The sequence below is a fragment of the Trachemys scripta genome, chromosome 20, assembly GCF_013100865.1.
Source record: "Trachemys scripta elegans isolate TJP31775 chromosome 20, CAS_Tse_1.0, whole genome shotgun sequence".
NCBI classification, from domain to species: Eukaryota; Metazoa; Chordata; order Testudines; family Emydidae; genus Trachemys; species Trachemys scripta.
Genome location: NC_048317.1, coordinates 11456528 through 11478358, shown reverse-complemented (window position 1 = coordinate 11478358; position 21831 = coordinate 11456528). Strand labels below are relative to the sequence as shown.

At 46.5% G+C, this 21831-nt stretch overlaps 2 protein-coding genes, 1 long non-coding RNA gene and 3 other non-coding genes across 10 annotated transcripts in view; all 6 read right to left on the bottom strand.

The window, feature by feature from the left end:
• RCC1 (regulator of chromosome condensation 1) overlaps positions 1-9445 on the bottom strand; it is a 30980-nt gene extending 21535 nt beyond the window's left edge. The window contains exons 1-2 of the mRNA XM_034753922.1: positions 9355-9445; positions 8659-8690 (exon numbers count right to left, since the gene is read on the bottom strand). Of these exons, the coding sequence (XP_034609813.1) occupies positions 8659-8690; positions 9355-9430 (108 nt within the window). The 5' untranslated portion in view covers positions 9431-9445. The remainder of the gene's footprint in view (positions 1-8658; positions 8691-9354) is intronic.
• On the bottom strand, positions 1656-6893 carry LOC117868191. Its single transcript, XR_004643580.1, has 5 exons — positions 6838-6893; positions 5934-5966; positions 4437-4469; positions 3360-3390; positions 1656-2403 (listed from the first exon to the last, which is right to left on the bottom strand). It is a non-coding gene; the product is annotated as an uncharacterized LOC117868191 (long non-coding RNA).
• LOC117868446 lies at positions 3526-3732 on the bottom strand. The gene has a single exon (XR_004643629.1). It is a non-coding gene; the product is annotated as a small nucleolar RNA SNORA73 family (small nucleolar RNA).
• Positions 4705-4911, bottom strand: LOC117868459. The gene has a single exon (XR_004643642.1). It is a non-coding gene; the product is annotated as a small nucleolar RNA SNORA73 family (small nucleolar RNA).
• Positions 6091-6297, bottom strand: LOC117868460. The gene has a single exon (XR_004643643.1). It is a non-coding gene; the product is annotated as a small nucleolar RNA SNORA73 family (small nucleolar RNA).
• Positions 9446-12080: 2635 nt separating the features above from the next.
• The window catches only part of PHACTR4 (phosphatase and actin regulator 4), a 59944-nt gene continuing 50193 nt past the window's right edge, over positions 12081-21831 (bottom strand). For all 5 annotated transcript variants that reach the window (XM_034753911.1, XM_034753914.1, XM_034753910.1 and 2 more), the window contains 7 exons: positions 20951-21177; positions 19408-19564; positions 17880-17935; positions 16608-16669; positions 15458-15595; positions 14550-14626; positions 12081-13846 (listed from right to left, as the gene is read on the bottom strand). In XM_034753911.1, coding sequence (XP_034609802.1) covers positions 13831-13846; positions 14550-14626; positions 15458-15595; positions 16608-16669; positions 17880-17935; positions 19408-19564; positions 20951-21177 — 733 coding nt within the window. In that variant the 3' untranslated portion in view covers positions 12081-13830. The remainder of the gene's footprint in view (positions 13847-14549; positions 14627-15457; positions 15596-16607; positions 16670-17879; positions 17936-19407; positions 19565-20950; positions 21178-21831) is intronic.

Genomic DNA, 21831 nt, shown 5'->3' with positions numbered 1-21831 from the left:
AATCTAGGACAATTCCTCAGATCTGTTATCTAAAAAGGAATGGCTGGGGTGCAGGGATCTCCCCCCAAATCTTCTGCAGTGAAAACCAACTAAATGTATTTAGCTTCTCTGCAATGGTCTTGTCTTCCTTGAGTACTCTTAGCACTTCAGGCTTCCTGCTTCTGTACTTAAAAGAATCTATCTACTACTCATGCACAATCTTCACGGGGGGACTGATCTGGTCAGCCAATTTCATTTGAAAAATATAGAAAAATCAGAGATATTCACCATTTCACTAGATATTAATCAGCGTCATCATTCCTGATGAAAATATTCGCCTATGCAAACCCAATAAAAGTCTTAATACGTTATTGGGTGGATTATACCACACTAAGATGTTGCAACGAACAGTAAAAACCGTAGTCAGGCCTGTTGGAAGTGTTTCTGGAACCGTGCAAAAATTTAAGTGTTGTAGCTGTGTTAGTCCCAGGATACTGAAACAAAGTGGAGGAGGTAATTTTTCTTGGACCAACTTGTTAGTGAAAAATAAGTTTTTGAGCTACACAGACCTCTTTTCAAGACAAAGAGCTCATCTACCTTGTCTCAAAAATGACACTCGCTTAGGTACCATTGTTTCACCTCACCTACAGGCGAACAGCACCGCTTGACAGCTCCACATCTAAATATAAGGTTTCAAGTGATACAGGATGTGGGGGAGTACATTAAACTGCACAAATATGGCCCACGCTGTAGAATTGACACACACCTAAAAGGAATGTACTAAGCTGAAGCCTAGGCTGTAATTAGTGCAGTTTAACATATTTGCAGTGCCACAACAATTGGTTTTCTGCACTAAAAAGCCAGGGCAAGTATTAAGGGGTAGCAAGTAGGGCAATTGCCTAGGGCCCCTACAAAACTATGTTTCTCAGGCTTTGATTTCAGCCCCACCCCAGTGAGTAACTCTGGCACTGCTTGGTGGCCCCTCTGAAACCTACTCACGAACGCCCAGGAGGTACAGACCCCTGGTTAAGAACCACGTCGTAACATGACACCAGAATAATCCTGGTCTAGGCAAACCTGAGTTAAGTCTACTGACAAAAATAAGACATGCGACTCACCACAAGTAGCAGCAATTGTGGAAAATGTAGTGAGAACAGGTTACAGAACAGGGTGAGATGAAATTTTACACATATTTGAGTCCTCTGTATATCAATTTCCACCACTAATGCCACCAGTGGGATCTACACCTGGGGGTATCTGTGGCAGGGTGGACTGATTTAAATCAAGGCAATTTAAAGCATGATTTAAATCACCCAGTGGAAAGCCTGTTTAAATCACTGATTTTAATCAATCTTTCCATTTGTATTTCAGTTATTTTCTAAAGAAAGTTGATGTAACCATTAAAACATGTTGATTTAAACTAAATAGAAAAGCCTTTACGGCAGATATGGCGCATCATTTTCCCTAACTAGAACAGTACACTAAGTAAACACGTATTTAAGCAATTATATAGCTTAATATTTTCAGATTTTTAGGAATTTATAGTCAATTTTTAGTATAGCAAATGGTGGGTGACATTCATAAATTGCGTATTTACTAATTAAGTATTCAGGATTTGTGTCAAACTGCTTTAAATGGTAACTGAAGTTATTTTAACAAACACACAAAACAACATATAAATTTTATTTTTTATTAAAAAAACAAGCCCTTAATACAGTACACGACCTATTGTGCCAATCTATAAAGCTTGATGTCAGAAACAAGATTTTCCCGTTCCTTTCTTTACATAGGAAAGCAGCCTTTAAAACTTTTGATAAAGACTTATGGATTCAGTATATTTATTAAAATGTTTGAGATTATTTTAAATTTAGGCCTTAACATATTTTGTATTAAACTCAGATTTCATTGAACAGATTGAGAAATTACAATTGAAATAAAATAAATAAATAAATAAATAAATAAAACATTTTAATCCACCCTGTGATGAATTATGAATCCCATTTTTGCCAAAGTAAATGCAGCCCTACTCCATTTGTTAGTGCTTTGTGTAGTCTCCAGGTAGCCTATCAAGGAGTATAAGTAAAACCAGAACTCTTCTATCCATGCAAAACATATGACCAGATCTACATTTTTTCCTTTGCATACCCGTGTTAAACCTTTTCACTGACTTTTCTTCTATAATTTAACCATTAGATCACATCCTGGTGTTTAGGAGTTAGCATACCAAGTCATTAGAATAACTAAACATCAACGAAAGGGAATAAAATATACTACTAAGATACTATCCAGTCAAAAGAATAGGAGACCCAGGCAGGAATGTGAAGAGGAACTGCAGGGATCCTGTTGGAAAATGGATCCAAAAGAGAACTCAAATATGGAACCTGAAAGAGTGAACCCTGTTATCCAGCGGCTTCTTCATTTTACCTGGAGAAAGAATAAAGCTTGGGGTCAGTGGTTTTGTTTTACTGGATTTTCCTAGGTATTTTAAACAAAATATCAGTGTTAGGGAGAGACGGGACAGGGTCATGGTTAAAGCCTATGACTAATCAAAAGACCAGGATTCTATTCCCAGTTTTGAAGGACTTCCTGTGCCGTATTTCCCCCCACCCCTTCCCATCAGTAGTATCAGGCTAATGTTGATTTTTCACAGGGAACGTAGCAAGTTGAATTCAAGAATAACTGCATATCCTGATACAAATGCACACATGGAAGTACAAATGATTTCCAAAAAGCTAAGACCGTATTGTAGGGATTCCATTCCCTCTCACCTTGCCATAATATGCAGATTAAATCATGGCCCCCAACCCCACAGCTATGGGAGACTATTTCATAGGTGTCAAGATCCTTTCTGCTTCAGGATTCCTGTCTTCTGCTCCAGTACCCAAAACTAGCCAGCCTCAATCTCCCAAAACTTCCAGTAGAGAAGACAGTCCCAAAAATGAGAGATTACTTTTTAGGCCACCTTAATCCATCCTCAATGAATTTAAACACCATGGAAACAAACTGAGCATATATATTCCAGGGTGTAATCAATGCCCCACAGTAGAGATTTATGCAAGCCCCAGATTCTCATGCTTTTCAGCAAGGCAAGTTTTTTGTAGTTTCAATTTCCTCATAGCAGGTTATGATCTACAGTTGACAACCACACCATAGTCACACAAGTTCAGGTCCAGTCGGTCCCAAATGCCTTAGAAGCTACAAGTCTTGAAGGCTACCTTCTGTGGGCCAAACAGAGTAATTTCTCCAGATAGCTACAGTGACATGAAACTTCTATGCTGAACTAAGGTATTTTACATCTGATTCCATGCAGCTCTTGATAGCAGAACACTAAAAGAAAATCTACATGTCTATGAACAAGTAATGGACTGTACACTACTCACCTTTTCAACTGATGCAACACGGCATCTGAAGCTAGAAGAAAACAAAAAGTTTGCAGATGAGTTGACGATTCATCCCTATTTACATCAGATTTCCTTACAGTTTACTGAAGTGTGTTTTAAAACTCATATCCACAAGCCTGGCAATAAAGACGCTATCTAACTGATGCAATGTCTCCTGCATGGTTTATCTCCTCAGTCACAGTCCGAAGACTCAGAGAAGCAGTAGGAATATGCAGGCTGCAGACCAGAGGCCCAAGCTTATTCTCCAACGTCGTGGAATGGGACTATACGTCATGGAGCTCGAAAGCCTACGCTCCCGTACGCCACACGGGCAGAGCCAAGAGACAGCAACTTCTCCGGATGCCCACGTTGGATTGAAATAACGTACTCTAGCACTGTTTTACACTAGTCCATACACAACTGAACTACCACCTACTTAGCTTCCCAGATGCTAAACTTGACTGAATTCCATCAATGCAGTGGCCCAAAACCCACAATGCAAAGCACGGGTATACGCCATACATCAGTTACACAAATGTGCTAGACAGACCTTTGACCAAATGGACCACACAAAGGCTGTTTTATAAACACTGAAATGGAATGATGTAGGCGAACTAGAATTCATATTTGATCTATCTCAAAATGGAAATTTGTATGGACCAAAACAAACATTTATAGTCAGTCACTGAAAAGGCAAAGGGACGACAACATAGCTTCTAGATTTCAATTATACAAAACCATATATGCATTGAGAACACTGTTGTTGACACAAGATTTCAAATATACCACCCCACGCTCCCTCAAAAGCCTGATCCTGCAGACACACAACAGAGTACTCCTTTACTGTGAGAAAGTAGGATCACCACCTATGCTTTCTAACAGGGGGTAGTTCATGTTTAGTTACAAGTAAGTTGAACTTTGCTATCCTTGCTGAGCCTTCTACATCTCCAGGATTCCATGTTATTTTGGGTAAACTGGGCTACCATGCAGACCCAGCCCAAGCGTACAAGAAAACAATACTAGGGAGTGGAAGGGTACTTTTATAAACACACAAAATTGTAAGTGACAAGTCCTCACCTTGTGGGCAGGCGTGCGCTGCTTGCAGAGCTGCTGAAATAGAACAAGCAAACAACATGTTAGAACAATTAAGTGAATCCCTGCTCAGTCTGCCTAATGGAATTTGATGCAGTTACAGAACATGGCTTCCCAGAGTGAAGAAGCCATCTGGGTAATGCAATGTCTCCTGCATGAAAACAACAAGGAGTCTGGTGGCACCTTAAAGACTAACAGATTTATTTGGGCATGAGCTTTCGTGAGTAAAAACCTCACTTCTTCGGATGAATGGTTCTGTCTCCTGCATGGTTTATCTCCTCAGTCACAGTCCGAAGACTCAGAGAAGCAGTAGGAATATGCAGGCTGCAGACCAGAGGCCCAAGCTTATTCTCCAACGTCGTGGAATGGGACTATACGTCATGGAGCTCGAAAGCCTACGCTCCCGTACGCCACACGGGCAGAGCCAAGAGAGAGCAACTTCTCCGGATGCCCACGTTGGATTGAAATAACGTACTCTAGTCCATACACAATAGAACCACTACCCACTTAGCCTCCCAGATGCTAAACTTGACTGAATTCTGACCCGCTCAATGCAGTCGCCCAAAACCCACAATGCAAGGCATGGGTATACACCATGCATCAGTTACACAAATGTGCTAGACAGACTATGGGTAATGCTGTGAAAACTGAACTTTGAAGAAATGGACCACACAAAGGCTGTTTTATAAACTCTGAAATGGGATGATGTAGATGAACTAGAATTCATATTTGATCTATGTCAAAATGGAAATTTGTATGGACCAAAACAAACATCTATCGTCAGTCACTGAAAAGACAAAGCTACAACATAGCTTCTAAATTTCAATTATTATACAGGTTTCAGAGTAGCAGCCGTGTTAGTCTATATCCGCAAAAAGAACAGGAGTACTTAATTGGTCTCTCAGAGTTGGTAAGACAACTCCCATCTGTTCATGCTCTCTGTATGTGTGTATATATATCTCCTCAATATATGTTCCATTCTATATGCATCCGAAGAAGTGGGCTGTAGTCCACGAAAGCTTATGCTCTAATAAAATTATTATACAAAATCATATATGCATTGAACCATAGAATATTAGGGTTGGAAGGGACCTCAGGAGGTCATCTAGTCCAACCCCCTGCTCAAAGCAGGGCCAACACCAACTAAACTGAGAACACTGTTGTTGACACAAGATTTCAAATATACCACTCCATGCGCCCCCAAAAGCCTGATCCTGCAGACACACAACAGAGTACTCCTTTTACTGTGAGAAAGTAGGATCACTGCCTATGCTTTCTAACAAGGGGTAGTTCATGTTTAGTTACAAGTAAGTTGAACTTTGCTATCCTTGCTGAGCCTTCTACATCTCCAGGATTCCATGTTATTTTGGGTCAACTAGGCTACCATGCAGACCTAGCCCAAGCGTACAAGAAAACAATACTAGGGAGTGGAAGGGTACTTTTATAAACACACACAAAATTGTAAGTGACACAAGTCCTCACCTTGTGGGCAGGCATGCGCTGCGTGCAAAGCTGCTGAAATAGAACAAGCAAACAACATGTTAGAACAACTGAGTGAATCCTTGCTCAGTCTGCCTAATGGAATTTGATGGGGTTACAGAACATGGCTTTCCAGAGTGAAGAAGCCATCTGGGTAATGTAATGTCTCCTGCATGGTTTATCTCCTCAGTCACAGTCCGAAGACTCAGAGAAGCAGTAGGAATATGCAGGCTGCAGACCAGAGGCCCAAGCTTATTCTCCAACGTCGTGGAATGGGACTATACGTCATGGAGCTCGAAAGCCTACGCTCCCGTACGCCACGCGGGCAGAGCCAAGAGAGAGCAACTTCTCCGGATGCCCACGTTGGATTGAAATAACGTATTCTAGTCCATACACAATAGAACCACCCACCCACTTAGCCTCCCAGATGCTAAATTTGACTGAATTCTGACCCCATCAATGCAGTCGCCCAAACCCCACAATGCAAAGCATGGGTATATACCATGCATCAGTTACACAAATGTGCTAGACAGACCTTTGACCAAATGGACCACACAAAGGCTGTTTTATAAACACTGAAATGGGATGATGTAGGTGAACTAGAATTCATATTTGATCTATATCAAAATGGAAATTTGTATGGACCAAAACAAACATCTATCGTCAGTCACTGAAAAGGCAAAGCTACAACATACTTTTGGCTACTAAGTATGTTTCTAAGTTTCTAAGATATTTAAGTTTTTACATTTTATGTCTATGTATATTGCGTAGACAGTGGAGTTTTAATCATAAATTGTAAACCTAGGCCTTTTCATGTGTTTATGGTTGCTTTACATGATAATATTTCACCTGTCCTGTTTATGTAACACTTTAAAAATCAGCAAAAGGATTATATAAATAAAATCACCTGCCAGGAGATTCCACTGCTGTAGTCTGGAGCCCAACTGTTCTGCCTTACTCTTGGGTAGTTCCAAATCCCTGACAAGGTCATTCAGGTCACCTTGTGTTATGAGGTGTGGTTCAGAGGAGGATGGGAGAAAATGTGGGTCCTGTGACATTGATGGTTCAAGACCAGAAGTTTCATCCTCTTCCTCGTCTGACTCAAGTGAGAATGACTCTGGTGCATCAGGAACCGGCAGTCCTTCTCCGTGGGGTACTGGGCGTATAGCTGATGGAATGTTTGGATAAAGCACAGTCCACTTTTTCTTCTTTGACACACCTTTCCCAACTGGAGGCAACATGCAGAAGTAACAATTGCTGGTATGATCTGTTGGCTCTCTCCAAATCATTGGCACTGCAAAAGGCATACATTTCCTTTTCCTGTTCAACCACTGGCGAAGATTTGTTGCACAAGTGTTGCAGCATATGTGTGGGACCCACCTCTTGTCCTGATCTCCAATTTTGCAGCCAAAATAAAGGTGATAGGCTTTCTTAACCATAGTGGTTATACTGCGCTTTTGTGATGCAAAAGTCACTTCACCACAAACATAGCAGAAGTTATCTGCACTGTTCACACAAGCATGAGGCATCTCTGCTCACTTTGGCTAAACAGAAATGTGTCCCCTTGCAAAATCAAACACTGACAAATAAGAGAGCACAACACTGTATGATTTCTAGAGCTGATATAGGGCAATTTGTTCAGCAGAGTGATGTAAGCTTCGTTATGATTGCATCATCCATGACTCCTAGGAATAACATGATGCAAATCATATCATGTATGACACAATACCAGCTTCAGATTGCATCATTCATTGTTTTGCTTAAAAAGCAAGTACTGTCCAAACCCAGTCATAGATTTATTCATAGATCCAGTCAAAGATGTAATTTTAGTCATTTCTGGTTTAAATTGAGATCCCTTCCCTTTATAACTCACTTATCCTCCGCCATTCCCAAGTCAAGGGTCATATATACTGACCCAATAGCATATCTTGAAAATTAGAGCCAATCAACAATTTTAAGCATCATTTTCGTTCTCAGTGATCCAGAATTAGTAAAGTTTGACTACATTTATTTCAGAAGCATTTTGGCTGTATAGCAGTGTTATTATACAAAATCATATATGCATTGAACCATAGAATATTAGGGTTGGAAGGGACCTCAGGTCGTCATTTTAGTCCAACCCCCTGCTCAAAGCAGGACCAACACCAACTAAATTGAGAACACTGTTATTGACACAAGATTTCAAATATACCACTCCATGCTCCCCCAAAAGCCTGATCCTGCAGACACACAACAGAGTGCTCCTCTATTGTGAGAAAGTAGGATCACCACCTACGGCTTTCTATCAGGGTGGTTCAGGTTTAGTTAAACATTGCTACCCTTGCCGAGCCTGCTACATCTCCAGGATTCCATGTTATTTTGGGTCAACTGGGTTACCATGCAGACCCAGCCCAAGTGTGCAAGAAAACAATCCTAGGGAGTGGAAGGGTACCTTCATGAACACACACAAAGTCATAAAAAGCAACAGAGAGTCCTGTGGCACCTTTAAGACTAACAGATGTATTGGCGCATAAGCTATCGGGGGTGAAGGCCCACTTCTCTGTTGCTTTTTACAGCTGGAGACTAACACGGCTACCCCTCTGATACAAAATCGTAAGTAACAGAGGGTCCTGTGGCACCTTTAAGACTTAGTCTTAAAGGTGCCACAGGACCCTCTGTTGCTTTTTACAGCTGGAGACTAACAGGGCTCCCCCTCTGACACAAAATCATAAGTGACCCAAGTCCTCACCTCGTGGGCCAGGAGCGCTGCCTGCGAAGCCGCTGGAAGAGAACAAGGACAGAGGCTGTTAGCGGGGAGCCAAGGCAGTTTGACGGGGCGGCGGAACGTGGCGCCCCCCGAGCAGACGCCCCTGGTCCTGCAGTGTCTCCCGCGCGGTTTGTCTCCTGGCCCCAGCCCGGGGACTCCGAGACGCAGCGGGACTGTGCAGGCTGCAGACCAGAGGCCCGGCTCGTTCTCCAACGCGGTGGCAGGGGCCGCGCGTCACGGAGCCCGGAGCCCTGCGCGCCCGTGCGCCACGGGGCCGAGCCAGGAGAGAGCAGCTTCCCCGGTGCCCACGTCGGAAGCTGAACGGCCCGGCCCGCGGCCTCCCCCCGCCCAGGGCCGGGCCGAGCCGAGCTTGAGCCCGAGGCTCCAGTCAGGGGGCGGGCCCGGGCTGCGGCCTTGCCGCTCCTGCTCTGCATGCGGGGGTGTCCCGAGGCTGCGGCAGAGGCGCAAATCCCCCCCCATCAGCGAAGCGGGCCCGCGAGCAATCATGATCCCCGCCGGCCGCCGTCCCCGAGAGCGGCACTAAACCCCCCTGGCCCCAAGCCCGGCCTCCCCTTCGCCATGGGCGGGAAAGGAATCATGACCCCGCTCGGCCGCCATCCCCTTCTCTCCCTCCCGCCACGCGCCCATCTCTGCTGCTTACGCACGCGCACCGCTCACCCAGCCAGGCCGGCTCCGCTCCTGCCGCCCACCTCGCTCCGAGGGAAAAGAGCGAAGGAGGCGGGGCAACGAGCATTTATAGCGCCCGGGGCACGACGGGAAGAGCTGGTCCAGAGCGCATGCGCTGCAGCGGTGAGCCGGAAACGGCGGGGGGGGGGGGGGGCTTGCGTCGCTCGGGGCGGGCACAGGCGCAGAGCGCCTCGTGGGTGAGCGACAGCCTGCGGCGCGTGCGCTGCGCCACAGCTCTCTGGTCGGGGGTAGGGGCTCCCTGAAGCGCATGCGTACTCCCCAGGGCGGCAGGCGGGAAAGTCAGGCAGCGCCCCCTGCAGGGGGGCCCTGTCTCTGCCCAAGGCCAGCACTGGGGGAGGGGACAGCAGGCCCACACAGAGGGGGGGAGGGGTCACCCTTTGCCTCAGCCAGGGGCTCCTGCAACTAACTTTTAGGTATTAGGGTGACCAGACAGCAAGTGTGAAAAATCAGGATGGGGTAATAGCAGCCTATATATAACCCCCACACACACACAAAAATCAGGACTGTCCCTATAAGACTGGGCCATCTGGTCACCCTCGCATGGCCACAATGTATGGCCACCAACTCTTGCTGGTAGCCCCACAGACTTTCCCCTAAAATAAATTAACTTTAGGACAAACATGCACCTCTACCCAGCCAAATCATTGCAATTAGTGTGCGGGGGAGGGGGGAGTTCCTTTTTGTGTGGACTGGGTAATAAAAATAATGCTGTGAAAAGTGAAATTTGCACATTTGTTAATATCACCGACCCTGGCAACTGCCTGGGGCACCGGGCTTGGGGGGCTGTTTTTGGTGTTAACCACGAAAGGGGAAATAGAATGAAGTAACATGTTTCAGGTATTCCATCTGCGGATTCATTTTTCACTGACCTCCTGGAACATTCTGGACCTTTGTAGAATCTCATGGAACCTTCCAGACTTTGAGGACGGAGAACAACATTTTCCTTGAACCGCCTAGAACGTTGTCAGTGGTGCCCCAGCAGCTATATAAGGGGTGGGTTAACCAGGGTTAACATGCTAAGGCATGAAGAAGTGAGCTGAAGAAGTGGGCTGTAGCCCATGAAAGCTTATGCTGAAATAAATGTGTTAGTCTCTAAGGTGCCACAGGTTCTCCTATGCTAAGGCTGTCATTTCCTGTAACACTGTTTAATACTGGTCCACCTGATGTTGATGCACAGTTCAACTTCTTGATGTTAGTACATTTCAGTTATCCTTAAAATTAAAAAGTTTCTATATCCTTAGAGCAGTGGTTCTCAACCTGTGGCCCGCGGCCCAATCAGCACAGAGCTGCAGCCCATGTGACATCCTCAGAACCATACAGGTAGTATCGGATGCGTCCCACAATGGTAAATAGGTTGAGAACCACTTTTTTAGAGGAAACTACTTTTATTTGGTTATATATGGCATGAATAAATACAGGTTTACAGATTCTAGCATGCAAATGTATCGTCTTTTATGACAGGAAAAAATCATGCATGCAAATTGTGCATCAAAGTCGTGAAATGGGCTACAAATGCGCTAAAAATAATTTATTCAAAAGTTTAACAAATGGGTGAGGGGGAGGGGCATTGAAGACACTCCTCACCTGGAGCACCACTCCTCATCTGGTCTAGAGCAGAGGTGGCCAACCTGAGCCTGAGAAGGAGCCAGAATTTACCATTGTACATTGCCAAAGAGCCACAGTAATACATCAGCAGCCCCCCCATCAGCTCCCCCACCCCGCTCCCAGCGCCTCCCACCCAGCAGCAGCCAATCAGCGCCTCCCACTCCCTCCCTGCACCTCCTGATCAGCTGTTTCAATCAGCTGTTTCCTGGGGAGCAGGAGGCTGTGGGGAGGAGCAGGGAGGGCACAGCAGGCTCAGGCGAGGAGTGGAGTGGGGCAGAGCCAGCGGTTGAGCAGTGAGCACCCCCCCCCCCCGGCACATTGGAAAGTTGGCGCCTGTAGCTCCAGCCCCGGAGTTGGGGCCTAGAAAAGGAGCCGCATATTAACTTCTGAAGAGCCGCATGTGGCTCCGGAGCCACCGGTTGGCCACCCCTGTCTAGGGCCAGCCCTGGGTAAAACTGGGTAGCGTAGACCAGGCCTAAAGGTTTGGAGACAAAGTCAGCAGTGGATACCAAAGAGCAAGACGTCAGCAGGCCTCAGTAAGAGCGCACTGGCAGAAATCAGTCTCTATTTCATCCCACAGAACTTCGAACAGGTCCCTAAATCCTGTGAGTAGATGGACCTCACTAACCTAATGGTTCTCCCCAGGCCCATTCATATACAAATCCACAGAAGCAAATGTACTCCAGCACATAAGCTACCGTAATATCATATTTATATAGTATTTCATCTTTTAAGATTCAAAAGGCCTTAACCTACTATATAGCAACATGGCAGAAATACTATTGCTCTCGAGGGCAGCAGCCAGCTAGCACACAGTCTGCTGTACAATGCAGGTGAGAGGAAATTTTGGTCAGAGGCACTAGGACAACAACATTCCCTGTCCTTACAAACAACATCCTGAAGATCTTCAGTCTAAGGTGAACAGGACCTTAGTCATGGTCTCATCTGACAGACCTGCAAAGAATAAAACCGCTCAGAACTTAACTGCTCCTCCACAAGAGGATAAAGGCTGTGTTGCCTCGGCTGGGATTTGAAGTGGTCCCCATTATGTCTCACCTTCCTGCTAGTGGCACAAAATGAAAGACAAGTTGTTTTGTTTACAAAAAAGTCCTAAAATACTTTTATTTAATAATTAAAATTTGTCAACAGGAAGACAGATATACAATGCAATCATTTACTCTACAGAGATTTTGTACATCAGGGAAGCTATCTGGAAGTACAATGCACCAGTTCAATATTGTTTTCTATAAAGGGAACTTCAATCTTTGCCTCTTGCTTGTGAATCACTGTTTTGGGGGACAGTGAGGGAACCCCGAAGAAACAAGAAATTATCCCCAGTGACTCCTTGCACTAAGAGTATGATGACTGAGATGAAACAAGGATTAACTGGATCTCCTGGGGTGTGAAGGCATCAGATGAGGGTGCCACATTACACCCCGTAGGACTGGCCCAGCAGATACTTGGCACATCATGGAAGAAGGGCAGTACCAAGAACATGACAAGGCCTCCACACTAGGCAGGCATACATAGGATTCATGAGTGCAGACCTCAAGCACACTAATGCCGATTGCTAGTCGGCACAAGCTGAGAGTGACCTCCAGCAAAGAGAGTGAACAAGCCACAAACAAAACACACCAGTGATCCAACAATACAGAACCCTCCACCCCCCCGTAAAATCCCCAATCCCCCATATTCTTGAGTAACATCTCCCCTGCCTCATTCCAAGTGTCACTTCACCCCCACGGGACAAGTGCTGTGCACATCACTACAGCAGTAGCTTATGTCAGCATTAAAAACATTCAGTAAGAACTGATAAGAGAACATTCTCAGAAGACTGACTGGTTTTAAGGTCACTTTTTAAAACCTCTTCCCCTCCACAGTGTAATTCTCAGAATTTCCAGTAGGTTTCGCTATGAGAATAGGAAAAGGCAAGTTTCACCCTGATTTGGGAGAGTAAAAAAAAAAAAAAAAAATAGAGGAAATCACAATCAAAGAAAACTTATTACATGCCACAACTTCCTGAAATTAAAAACAAAACTTTAAAAGGCAACCGTCATTTCCTGCGTCTGTAGCTCCTGTTAAACAAGACTTAATTGTCTCAAGACAAGGTCTGTTAGCACAGGAGCAGGTTCGTGGGTTTGGTTTTTGTAAAATAAAAAATTAAGTTTACAAGATGCAGCATATGTTGTTAAGATCTATACATTTCCCTTCCAGGGCAACATACCATTGGTCAGTAGTGATTCAGAATATTAAGTACATTAAAAAGAAACAAGCCAAACCAAAAATAGTCACATGTCAGTTTCCTGCCAGGACAGCATTTTTTTTAAAAAGGTTTCCTTTGTACACAGCAAATATACACACATGCTTCCCAGCTCTCTGGAATATCAGAGCTTAGATTATTTTTTCCCCCCTTACCAAAAAGGGAAAAAGAAAAAGTTCCAACCACTTCATAAGGACTATTTACAGTGGAGAACAGGGCCCATCCCGCGGGAGCAATAAAGGGAGCTGGGGGAGTGGTGGAAGAGCTCAGTTCCAATGCGGGTGTGGTCCCCAGGAAGGCGAGCCGAGATGCTGGATGCCATGGGGAGTATTGCTGTATCATGCGAGGTATAGTGTTCGGTTCCAGCCTGATGGCACTCGAAATGCGTTTGTTCCAGTGAAATGCTACATTCAGATAGGATCTCCCTGTGCCCCAGCTCAGAGCCCTTTTCTGGGTATGTTTTCAAGGCAAAGCTTGGATGAGCCCCAAGGTTCTCTCCCACTATATTGTCCAGGAGATGGAGATAGCATGCGCTTTCAATTCTCTCTCCTCTGGTCTCGCTCACTCCCTCTTTTGGAGGATCATGGCCGATGGAACCTAAAATACAATTGTAAAACCAGTGTCACACCTGGAATTTGGAAGGAAGTGTTATGGATGTTAAAATATCAGGCTGTCTTTAATAAATTGGTAGTGTCCCCGCACTGACGGTGTGAAATCACTGGGCTCTCAGTGATAATTTTAGAGGCACTTCACGTCCCTGCATGCCAATCCACCCCAGTGGGGCCTGAGAGAAAGAACTTCTCCTGCACTGCCAAGCCAAAACACTCCCAGCTCTAGGCTGGGAGGGAGCAGCTTTTCATTCTCCATTCACTTCTACGCAGAGACTGTGGAGCGAGTTGGAGGGAATTGTGATGGTGTTTGCTGTAACGTGGGCACCTGGCTACTTGTTTCACATACTAGTTAACAGCCGGTTAGTGGTGTATCAGCTTTTGCTCACTATTGATTTACTGGGATTTGAACCCACAAGGTACAGGTGAAAAGCTCAATAACCCATTACCCAGTTTCCAGGCCCACCATTTACAGGCAGGTGCACCCAAGCAGCTCCCCCGCACTGGAGAAAGTGAAGATAAAAGTCTGTGAAAGCTGCCTCTGGTTATTTCTCCCAGACGGGATTAAAGCTCATTACTCAATATTAACGCTCAGACCTGCTCTTGGACTAAGAGGCTCGGAGCACAGCTTTATGAGCAAGGCCAGAAGCAGCTATGGCCTGTGTGGAGGCCTGAGGTCTCGTCTCACTCACCGTGTGAAGTGTTTGCTGTCTTCATGGACTTGCATTTCAGAGCTTTTAAACTCATTCAGTTCCTTTCGGATGGCAGCCTGCACGGAGGGGGAAAGAAATCCTTTCAGCTCACCCGCACTGTATATTTCCCCCCCCCACCGACGATTTACATAGACCCAGGACGTGCTGCATGTACAAATCTGCTTGTGGCTGGTCCGCACCATCTCAATTACTTTTAATGAATAAAATGAAGGGCACATGTAGTTTTGAAATGGACAGAACTACCCACAGCCTCCATTTCCTCGGCGTTGAAGAGGGAGCTTGCAGACAGCTGTAACCCAAGTGAGGTACTCGAGATCAAACTCAGCAGCTCCCCCATTTCTTCTTCAGCAACCCCACTCAAGACTCAGGTTAACCCGAAAATACTGGCTAATCCCGATGCTTGATACCCTGAGGCCTGCCCAGTTCCTAAGGGATGATGGTACATGGAACTGGACTGAGACTTTCCTGCAGTGATCCTGATCAGGCCAGCCATAGCCTGCCAAGAACATCCCCCTCTTACTTGGGTCTTCCCAGCATCTGTATCCTGCTTCCTCCTGCTATTGGCTCCTGTCCACTCCTTCAGATCAGAGGCCAGAGCAAAAAGAGGGAGATTGGGCTGGGAATGGGGAGGAAGCGGCATGGAGCCCAAACGGGCCTTGTGTGTAGAGAACAGGAAACTGTTGGCGTGCTGGTAGCGGGGGGTGCTCAACACGATGGAGCTAGGGAGCTGGGATGAGTCATTCAGGAGAGGGGAGGGAGACCAGGGTCCCACCACATGGAAGAGTTGAAGCAAAAGGAAGAAGAGCAAGTTTACTTTGCTCACATCCCTGAGCCTAGAGTATCAAACCTGAGGCTCCAAGGGTTGGGAAGAGTGTTCTCCCCATTACCTTGTCAGCAGGTGTGAGTTTTGTCCATGGCTTATCTGCTCTCCGGTCATAGTCCTGAGCATCTGTCACTTCCACATATTCATGAAACCTCAGGATCTTCCTAGCTTGCAGTTCAGCCACTGTAGGCCTTTGACTAAGCTGAAAGCAACAGAAGACAAATCAGCATCAACCGTACTTGTCACCAGTGTGCATTCTAGCCAAAGACCCCACCACTTGATCTTTATCGTGCATATAAGAGAGATCACTAGCCACAGATCATTGCTTGTGATGTGGAATGCAACAAAGCACCTCAGTATTGTCCTGAATGAAGAGTTAATAATCGCCTCATCAGTGACGTGAGTCTATGGTAGGATTTGTAGTGTAAAAGGTGCACAGGGCCAGGATGGCATTTCAAATGAGAGCTACAGGAACAGATGGAAGGGAGGACCTCGATACAGCAATATACAGCAATTGCAGGAAACTGACTGTGTAGGATACACCCCTAACCTGATTCTAATGTGCGATTCCCCCCTACTGCTCCAGTGAATGGCAACATTCACTCAAGTTCCGTATCAATATGCTCTGTAAAAATTCCCTCCCAGCCACAAGTATGGGACGAGTTTAACCCTGTCCCCGTGGGCTAGACCCATCTGGGATCAACAGCTAATCCCATTGGTATATGGGAGACACAGCGTTAGAATCTGGGATAGTCTGTCCATTTCACACCCCATTCTGGAAATAGTGTCCACAATTCTCGAACCTGGCTGCCTAAAGTTAGATTCCTAAGTCCATGTCTAAGGACCCAAATAGAAGTGGCCTGTTTTTCCCAAGGTGCTGGGCACAAATCCCACTGAAGACAATGGCTAATCAGTTGCAGCTCCCATCAGTTTCTCCCAGGCATTTATTTAGGAACTTGATTTCAGGCCACCAGTTTAAAACCCCTGGCCGCTGCTGTTTTAATATGGAACTCCGACACCCCAGTGAAAGGTGCAGTAGGAATACCTCGACTGACCAGACCAATTCCCAGCTTGCTACAGTCAGAGCGCTCAGGATAACCACAGAGCAGTCTTATGACTCCCCGCATCCCTCTATGTTCTCTTGGGTGCTTACTACCGCCACCATCCACAGCAGATCAGAGAGACGGGAAACACCACATGGAGCACTGCAGTACCTTTCTGGTGAGGCGGCGTTTAATCTCCCGCTTCTCAGCCTGCCGGTCAGCCTCGTTTTTTTCTGGCAAGAGGGAAAAAAAATGTTTCATTTAAAGCAGTGTCACCACCACTCGTTGAAAACCACGGTCAAGACCTGAACACAGAAAACCAGCTTTTCATATCAGTGGAATATCTGCATCTCCTACCGTCTGTCCACAGTAACTGCAGGCATGCTGAGAGCGCTAGGGTCTGAATCAGACATCCTTACTCAAACAGTCCATAGACTATGAATGGCAGAATGGGCCTTAACTCAGGATGGTTCAGTAGCTAACCAGAGCCCTCTCCAGGCTAGCAGAGGACTCTGGGTAAAATTTTCTAAAGCACCTGAGCGACTTTGGCTCCTGTGGGCCTAAGTCACATTTTAAAATGGGTGTTTGAAAATTCCCTCCCCCCTCTCCTAAATCTATTATGCTAACAGTTAAAGAGCAATACAGACAAGGAAATTTCTGTTTAAATTCATCTCTAAGCTGACATTTTATTTTCCAGAGTTGATTTTTTAAGTCTTGTCTCTTTTCACCGTTTACACTGTTAACTCTAATTGCCTTCATCATGGGCAACAAAGCTAGCCAGACCATTGTCACCTGCTGGGTTTTATGCCATAGCATGATGCAGTGATCTGTGGGCTGCACATATTGCAGTCGAATGTTTACACCCAAGCAAAACACTTTTTCTTTAATAAATTCATGGGAAGAAATTGTGCGTGTTATTTCACAATCCTTCAGGGGTAAATTACTTGAGTGTTCATACTCTTGTCCAGGAAGCTTCAGACAGGGCAGTGTTTGCTGGTACCCCACAGAAGGGATACAAAACAGTGTATTAACCCTAGCTCAGTACAGTTTGTAAACAGGCCCAAAACTCTGTTCGAAAACTGCTGAAGGCATACATTCGGCCCCTGCACCCCCGTGATGCTACAACTGAGAAGCAGGGCTTTCTATTGCAGGCTTCTGGATTTTATGGAGTCCCATTTATTAATCATAATTCAAACCATTTCTACTGGGTAACAGTGTAACTGGGAAATCTCATGAAACTGTTTTTATACAATGGTGTAGCCAGGCCACAGAATGCCCTGTCACCACAGTGCCAAGCAGAGGCCCTTCTGTATTTAGCCAATTTGCCCAAGAGATCTCAGTGCATCTGGAGTAAAGTGAAGCATTAAGAGGAAATTAATGAAACAAAGAAAAAGCCAGTAATGCGTTTAAGTGTTTGGGAGCTTTAGAGCTGCTGTTACTCACGCTGAAGTATGTTCCTTTGCTCCAGCTCTTCTGCTGTTGGTCTCTGACTTAGTCGCCTAAACAAGAGGAGGTAAAAACCATTACACTTGCCCAGCCGTATTCCCATAGGACACACGGACGCAAACTCTCATTTGGAGGCAGCAGGGAATAGAGTCAATACGATACTCACTTTAATTGTTTTGCTCCCCTTTTTCATTACTGACTCTGCCCTCCACCCGCTAACACAGCTTTTCACCCAGACAGCAGAATCCACTAGACCGAACTTGGCCTAACTGGGACCTGCTCCCATGGAGCTGTCTGGGCCAGACAGCAGTGGTGTAAGTAACACAGGAGGGACAAGCTGGTCAGAAGTTGGGTGTAAATGGTCTCACAGTGTAACTTCTAATGCACCTGTATTTGTCAGGCGCTTCAAACATGTTAACTTTCACGTATGGGAGGGCTGGGGCGGAGCAGGAAGACAGCCCGCGTGAGGATGTCAGATAAAGCAAGGCACAGCTGCCACTCTGCAATGTGTGTCACATGGTTCTTCCTTCTCCACCCCAAGGAGCGGGGGCACAACTGGGTGGCACACGCTGACCCCACACCTAGCACACTGGTAACCAGGAGCCTGCCCCCTCGTGCTGTCTGAACGCAGCAGAGCACCCACGCTGGTGACGAGTGCACAACTGCAGTCTGGAGCGGAGGGAGGTGAGAAGCCGCTGAAGTGGGCTAGTTTGGTTGGTCAAGTATCTGGCTGCCTCCTTTCTCTCCCCAGGGGCTGAGGTGAGGAGGAGGAACAGGGAGCAGTGAGTGGAAGCAAAGAAGCCTCTGAAGCATTTGGTATTGGCTGCTGCCAGACAGGTACCATGATATTGACAGCAACTGCCAGCACAGCAAGGGCTGAAGCAGCCCAGAAACATCAATGCACGGGAATCCCAACTGGATGTGAGGGAATCCAACTCAACTGTGGGCAGCACGAGAGGGGTTCCCGGTGTGTCCCTCCAGGGCAAGACACGTTGCAGCCCTGCTTTTAGTTTACCCCCACAGAACTCCCACTCCTCCCCAGGCCAAATTCAGCCCTTGGGTAAGGGAGTCGTACCCTCTAACTTCAGGAAGTGCAGTACCAGCGCCACCCACAGAATGCCGACGTACAGCGAGCTAGACGATCTTGCCACTTGCACCTGTTTTCCAAATTACATCTGCCAAGTTGCTCACATCACGGCTCAATGTGGCCCCTGGAACTTTCTTTTTACCAGCACACTTCAATCCAGGAAATGAGAAGTCTGACAGGCTATGGGGGTAGGAAGAGTTGGCTCTTCCAGCTCAAATGGCTTCCCTCCCAAACAGTGGAAACTGCCCTGTGTGACATGTAAGCTGCTTGTCTTTACATTATTTCAGAGGGAAATGATACGCAAGCCTAGCACCCCAGCCCCAAGGCAGCAGAGAAAAAGCCTCTTTGTTGCCGCATTTCAGGCAAGCAGTTTTTTTGGCTCACCCTTAGTTCTGCCAAAGATTTGAGAGGATTTCTCTTTTCCTCTGCATTTTATACCTGATCAGCGCTGTCCCAATCTGCTGCCGAATTTCATTCCACTCCTCCTTGCTCTTCCGAGGGAAAGCGTTCTTTTCCTCCAGCTCCTCCTGGGTGGCCGTGGTGCCCAGTTTCATGGCCAGCGTATCTTTCCTCTTCACCTTGTTAGCTAGAGCGCCTGTGGGAAAGGGAAGAAGGGATCCTTGCATGAGTAAAGACAGCTGTGCCCCCAAGCTGTAAAAAAGCGGTGAGACCCACAGGCCAGCCTGGCATCTCTCACACACAATGGTCAAGTACCACAGCTCCCCTGTTGGCAGGAGCTCAGTGTCACTAAGGTAATGCAGCTACAGCACAGCCTGCAGGATGGTAAAAGGAGTACCGCCATCCTGGCTAGAGAGAGGGAGCTGGAAGAGTGTGTGGTTCCTATTTTGGTGGCATCTCCTGTTGGAATTTTCCCCATCAGGCAGGGATCTACACGGGCTGGTTGGTAGTTGGGGCATTTGAGGGAGTGTGGGAAGGGGGAGCATAACACAAGAACGGCCAAACTGGGTCAGACCAATGGTCCATCTAGCCCAGTACCCTGTGTTCCGACAATGGCTGGTACCAGATGCTTCAGAAAGAATTAACAGAACAGGGCAATTATCAAGTGATACATCCTCTGTTGTCCAGTCCCAGCTTCTGGCAAACAGAGGTTTATGGACACCCAGAGCATGGCGTTGCATCTCTGACCATCTTGGTGGACCTATCTTCCATGAACATATCTAACCTTTTTTTTTTTTTAAGCCAGTTATTCTTTTGGCCTTCACTATACGCCCTGGCAACAAGTTCCACAGGTTGACTGTGCTTTGTGTGAAGAGGACTGTTTGTTTTATACCTGCTGCCTATTAATTTCATTGGGTGACCCCTGGTTCTCGTGTTAAGTGATGGGCTAAACACCACTTCCCTATTCACTTTCTCCAAACCACTGGTGATTTTATAGACCACTCTCATATCACCCCCGACCTCCTTTAGTTGTCTCTTTTCTAAGGTGGCCAGCTCCAGTCTTTTTTAATCTCTTGTCATATGGAAGGTGTTCCATACTCTTAATCATTTTTGTTGCCTCTCTCTGTACCTTTTCCAATTCCAAATTGTACCTTTTTTGAGAAGGGGCGACCAGAACTGCACACAGTATTCCAGGTGTGGGCGTACCATAAATGAATATAGCAGCATTATGGTATTTTCTGTCTTGCTATATATCCCTTTAGTAACGGTTCCTAGCGTTCTGTTCGCTTTTTTGACTGCTGCTGCGCACTGAGCAGAGGTTTTCAGAGAACTAGTCGCGATGACGCCAAGAACTCTTTCTTGAGTGGTAACAGTCCCCATCGTTTTGTATGTACAGTTGGGACTATGTTTGCCAGCGTGCGTTGCTTCGCACTTTGTGGATATGTAGCCTGTCAGGAAGCCAAGAGGCCAACACTGTACTGTGGGACACTGTACTGACCAGACTTTTGGTTTGGCTCTTGATGTGTCTAAGTGCGGTTGTGTGTGTAGGAGTAAAGCTGGCCTCCCAACGGTGAAACCTTACTGTTATGGCTTTCATCTTCCTCTTCATCCTCCTCATCCTTATACAGGATGGGTCCCTCCGAGTCCGAATCACTCATCCCCTCTTCTTCCTCCTCTTCCTCCTGCAGGGGCTGTGGCATTAGCCTAGGAATAATCGTGACAGATGGTGCATCTCCAATGTAAACGTGAGGACCTGAACTCCGTTCGCCCTCCTGGTCTGCTTCCTCCTCCTCTTCAACATCATCTGGACTAACAAAACGCACACAATTATTATTTCTTTTAACAGTGACAAAGATTCACTTTGAGGTCAGGGATTTGTTCCATCCCCAGCCCCAGTGACAATTTCAATGGAAGCCTATCTAGGGAAGGTAGGTGTCTAGCGCTGTAACCCTTTCCTAGCCAATGGCTGTTTGCCTGGGGCTGCTGCCCCCCTTTTACCCCACACTCTTTCGTGGAAGCCCTGCTGAGCTACGAGCAAGAGTATTCAGACTCCCTTCCCTCCAGGGATGTCAACGTGCTTTTAACGTTCATGAACTGCAGCAACTGAGACAGAGATTACGGGTGGGATTTTCAAATGCACTTAAGGGAGTTAGGGGAGCCCAAGTCAAGAAGCTTCCTGGGGTGCTTCATGGCTAGTCCAAAACAGTGGCAGGTTGAACGAGCTCTGCTCGCAGGTCCGTGCCATAATCCCTGCCTCATCCCTCCTTCCTGAAGAGTCGGAAAGACGCCTGGCTCGGCAAGCACCAATTCAAGGAGATGGGTTGTCTGAGGCACCTGGGGCTAACCCCTTTCTCCCCCATCCCCAGCCAACCCCATATGGGGTTTCAGGGCTCAAACCTGCTGCCGAACCCAAGCAGAGAGAGTATGTGTGAGTGTGAGGTGGGGTGGGGTGGGGTGGGGGAC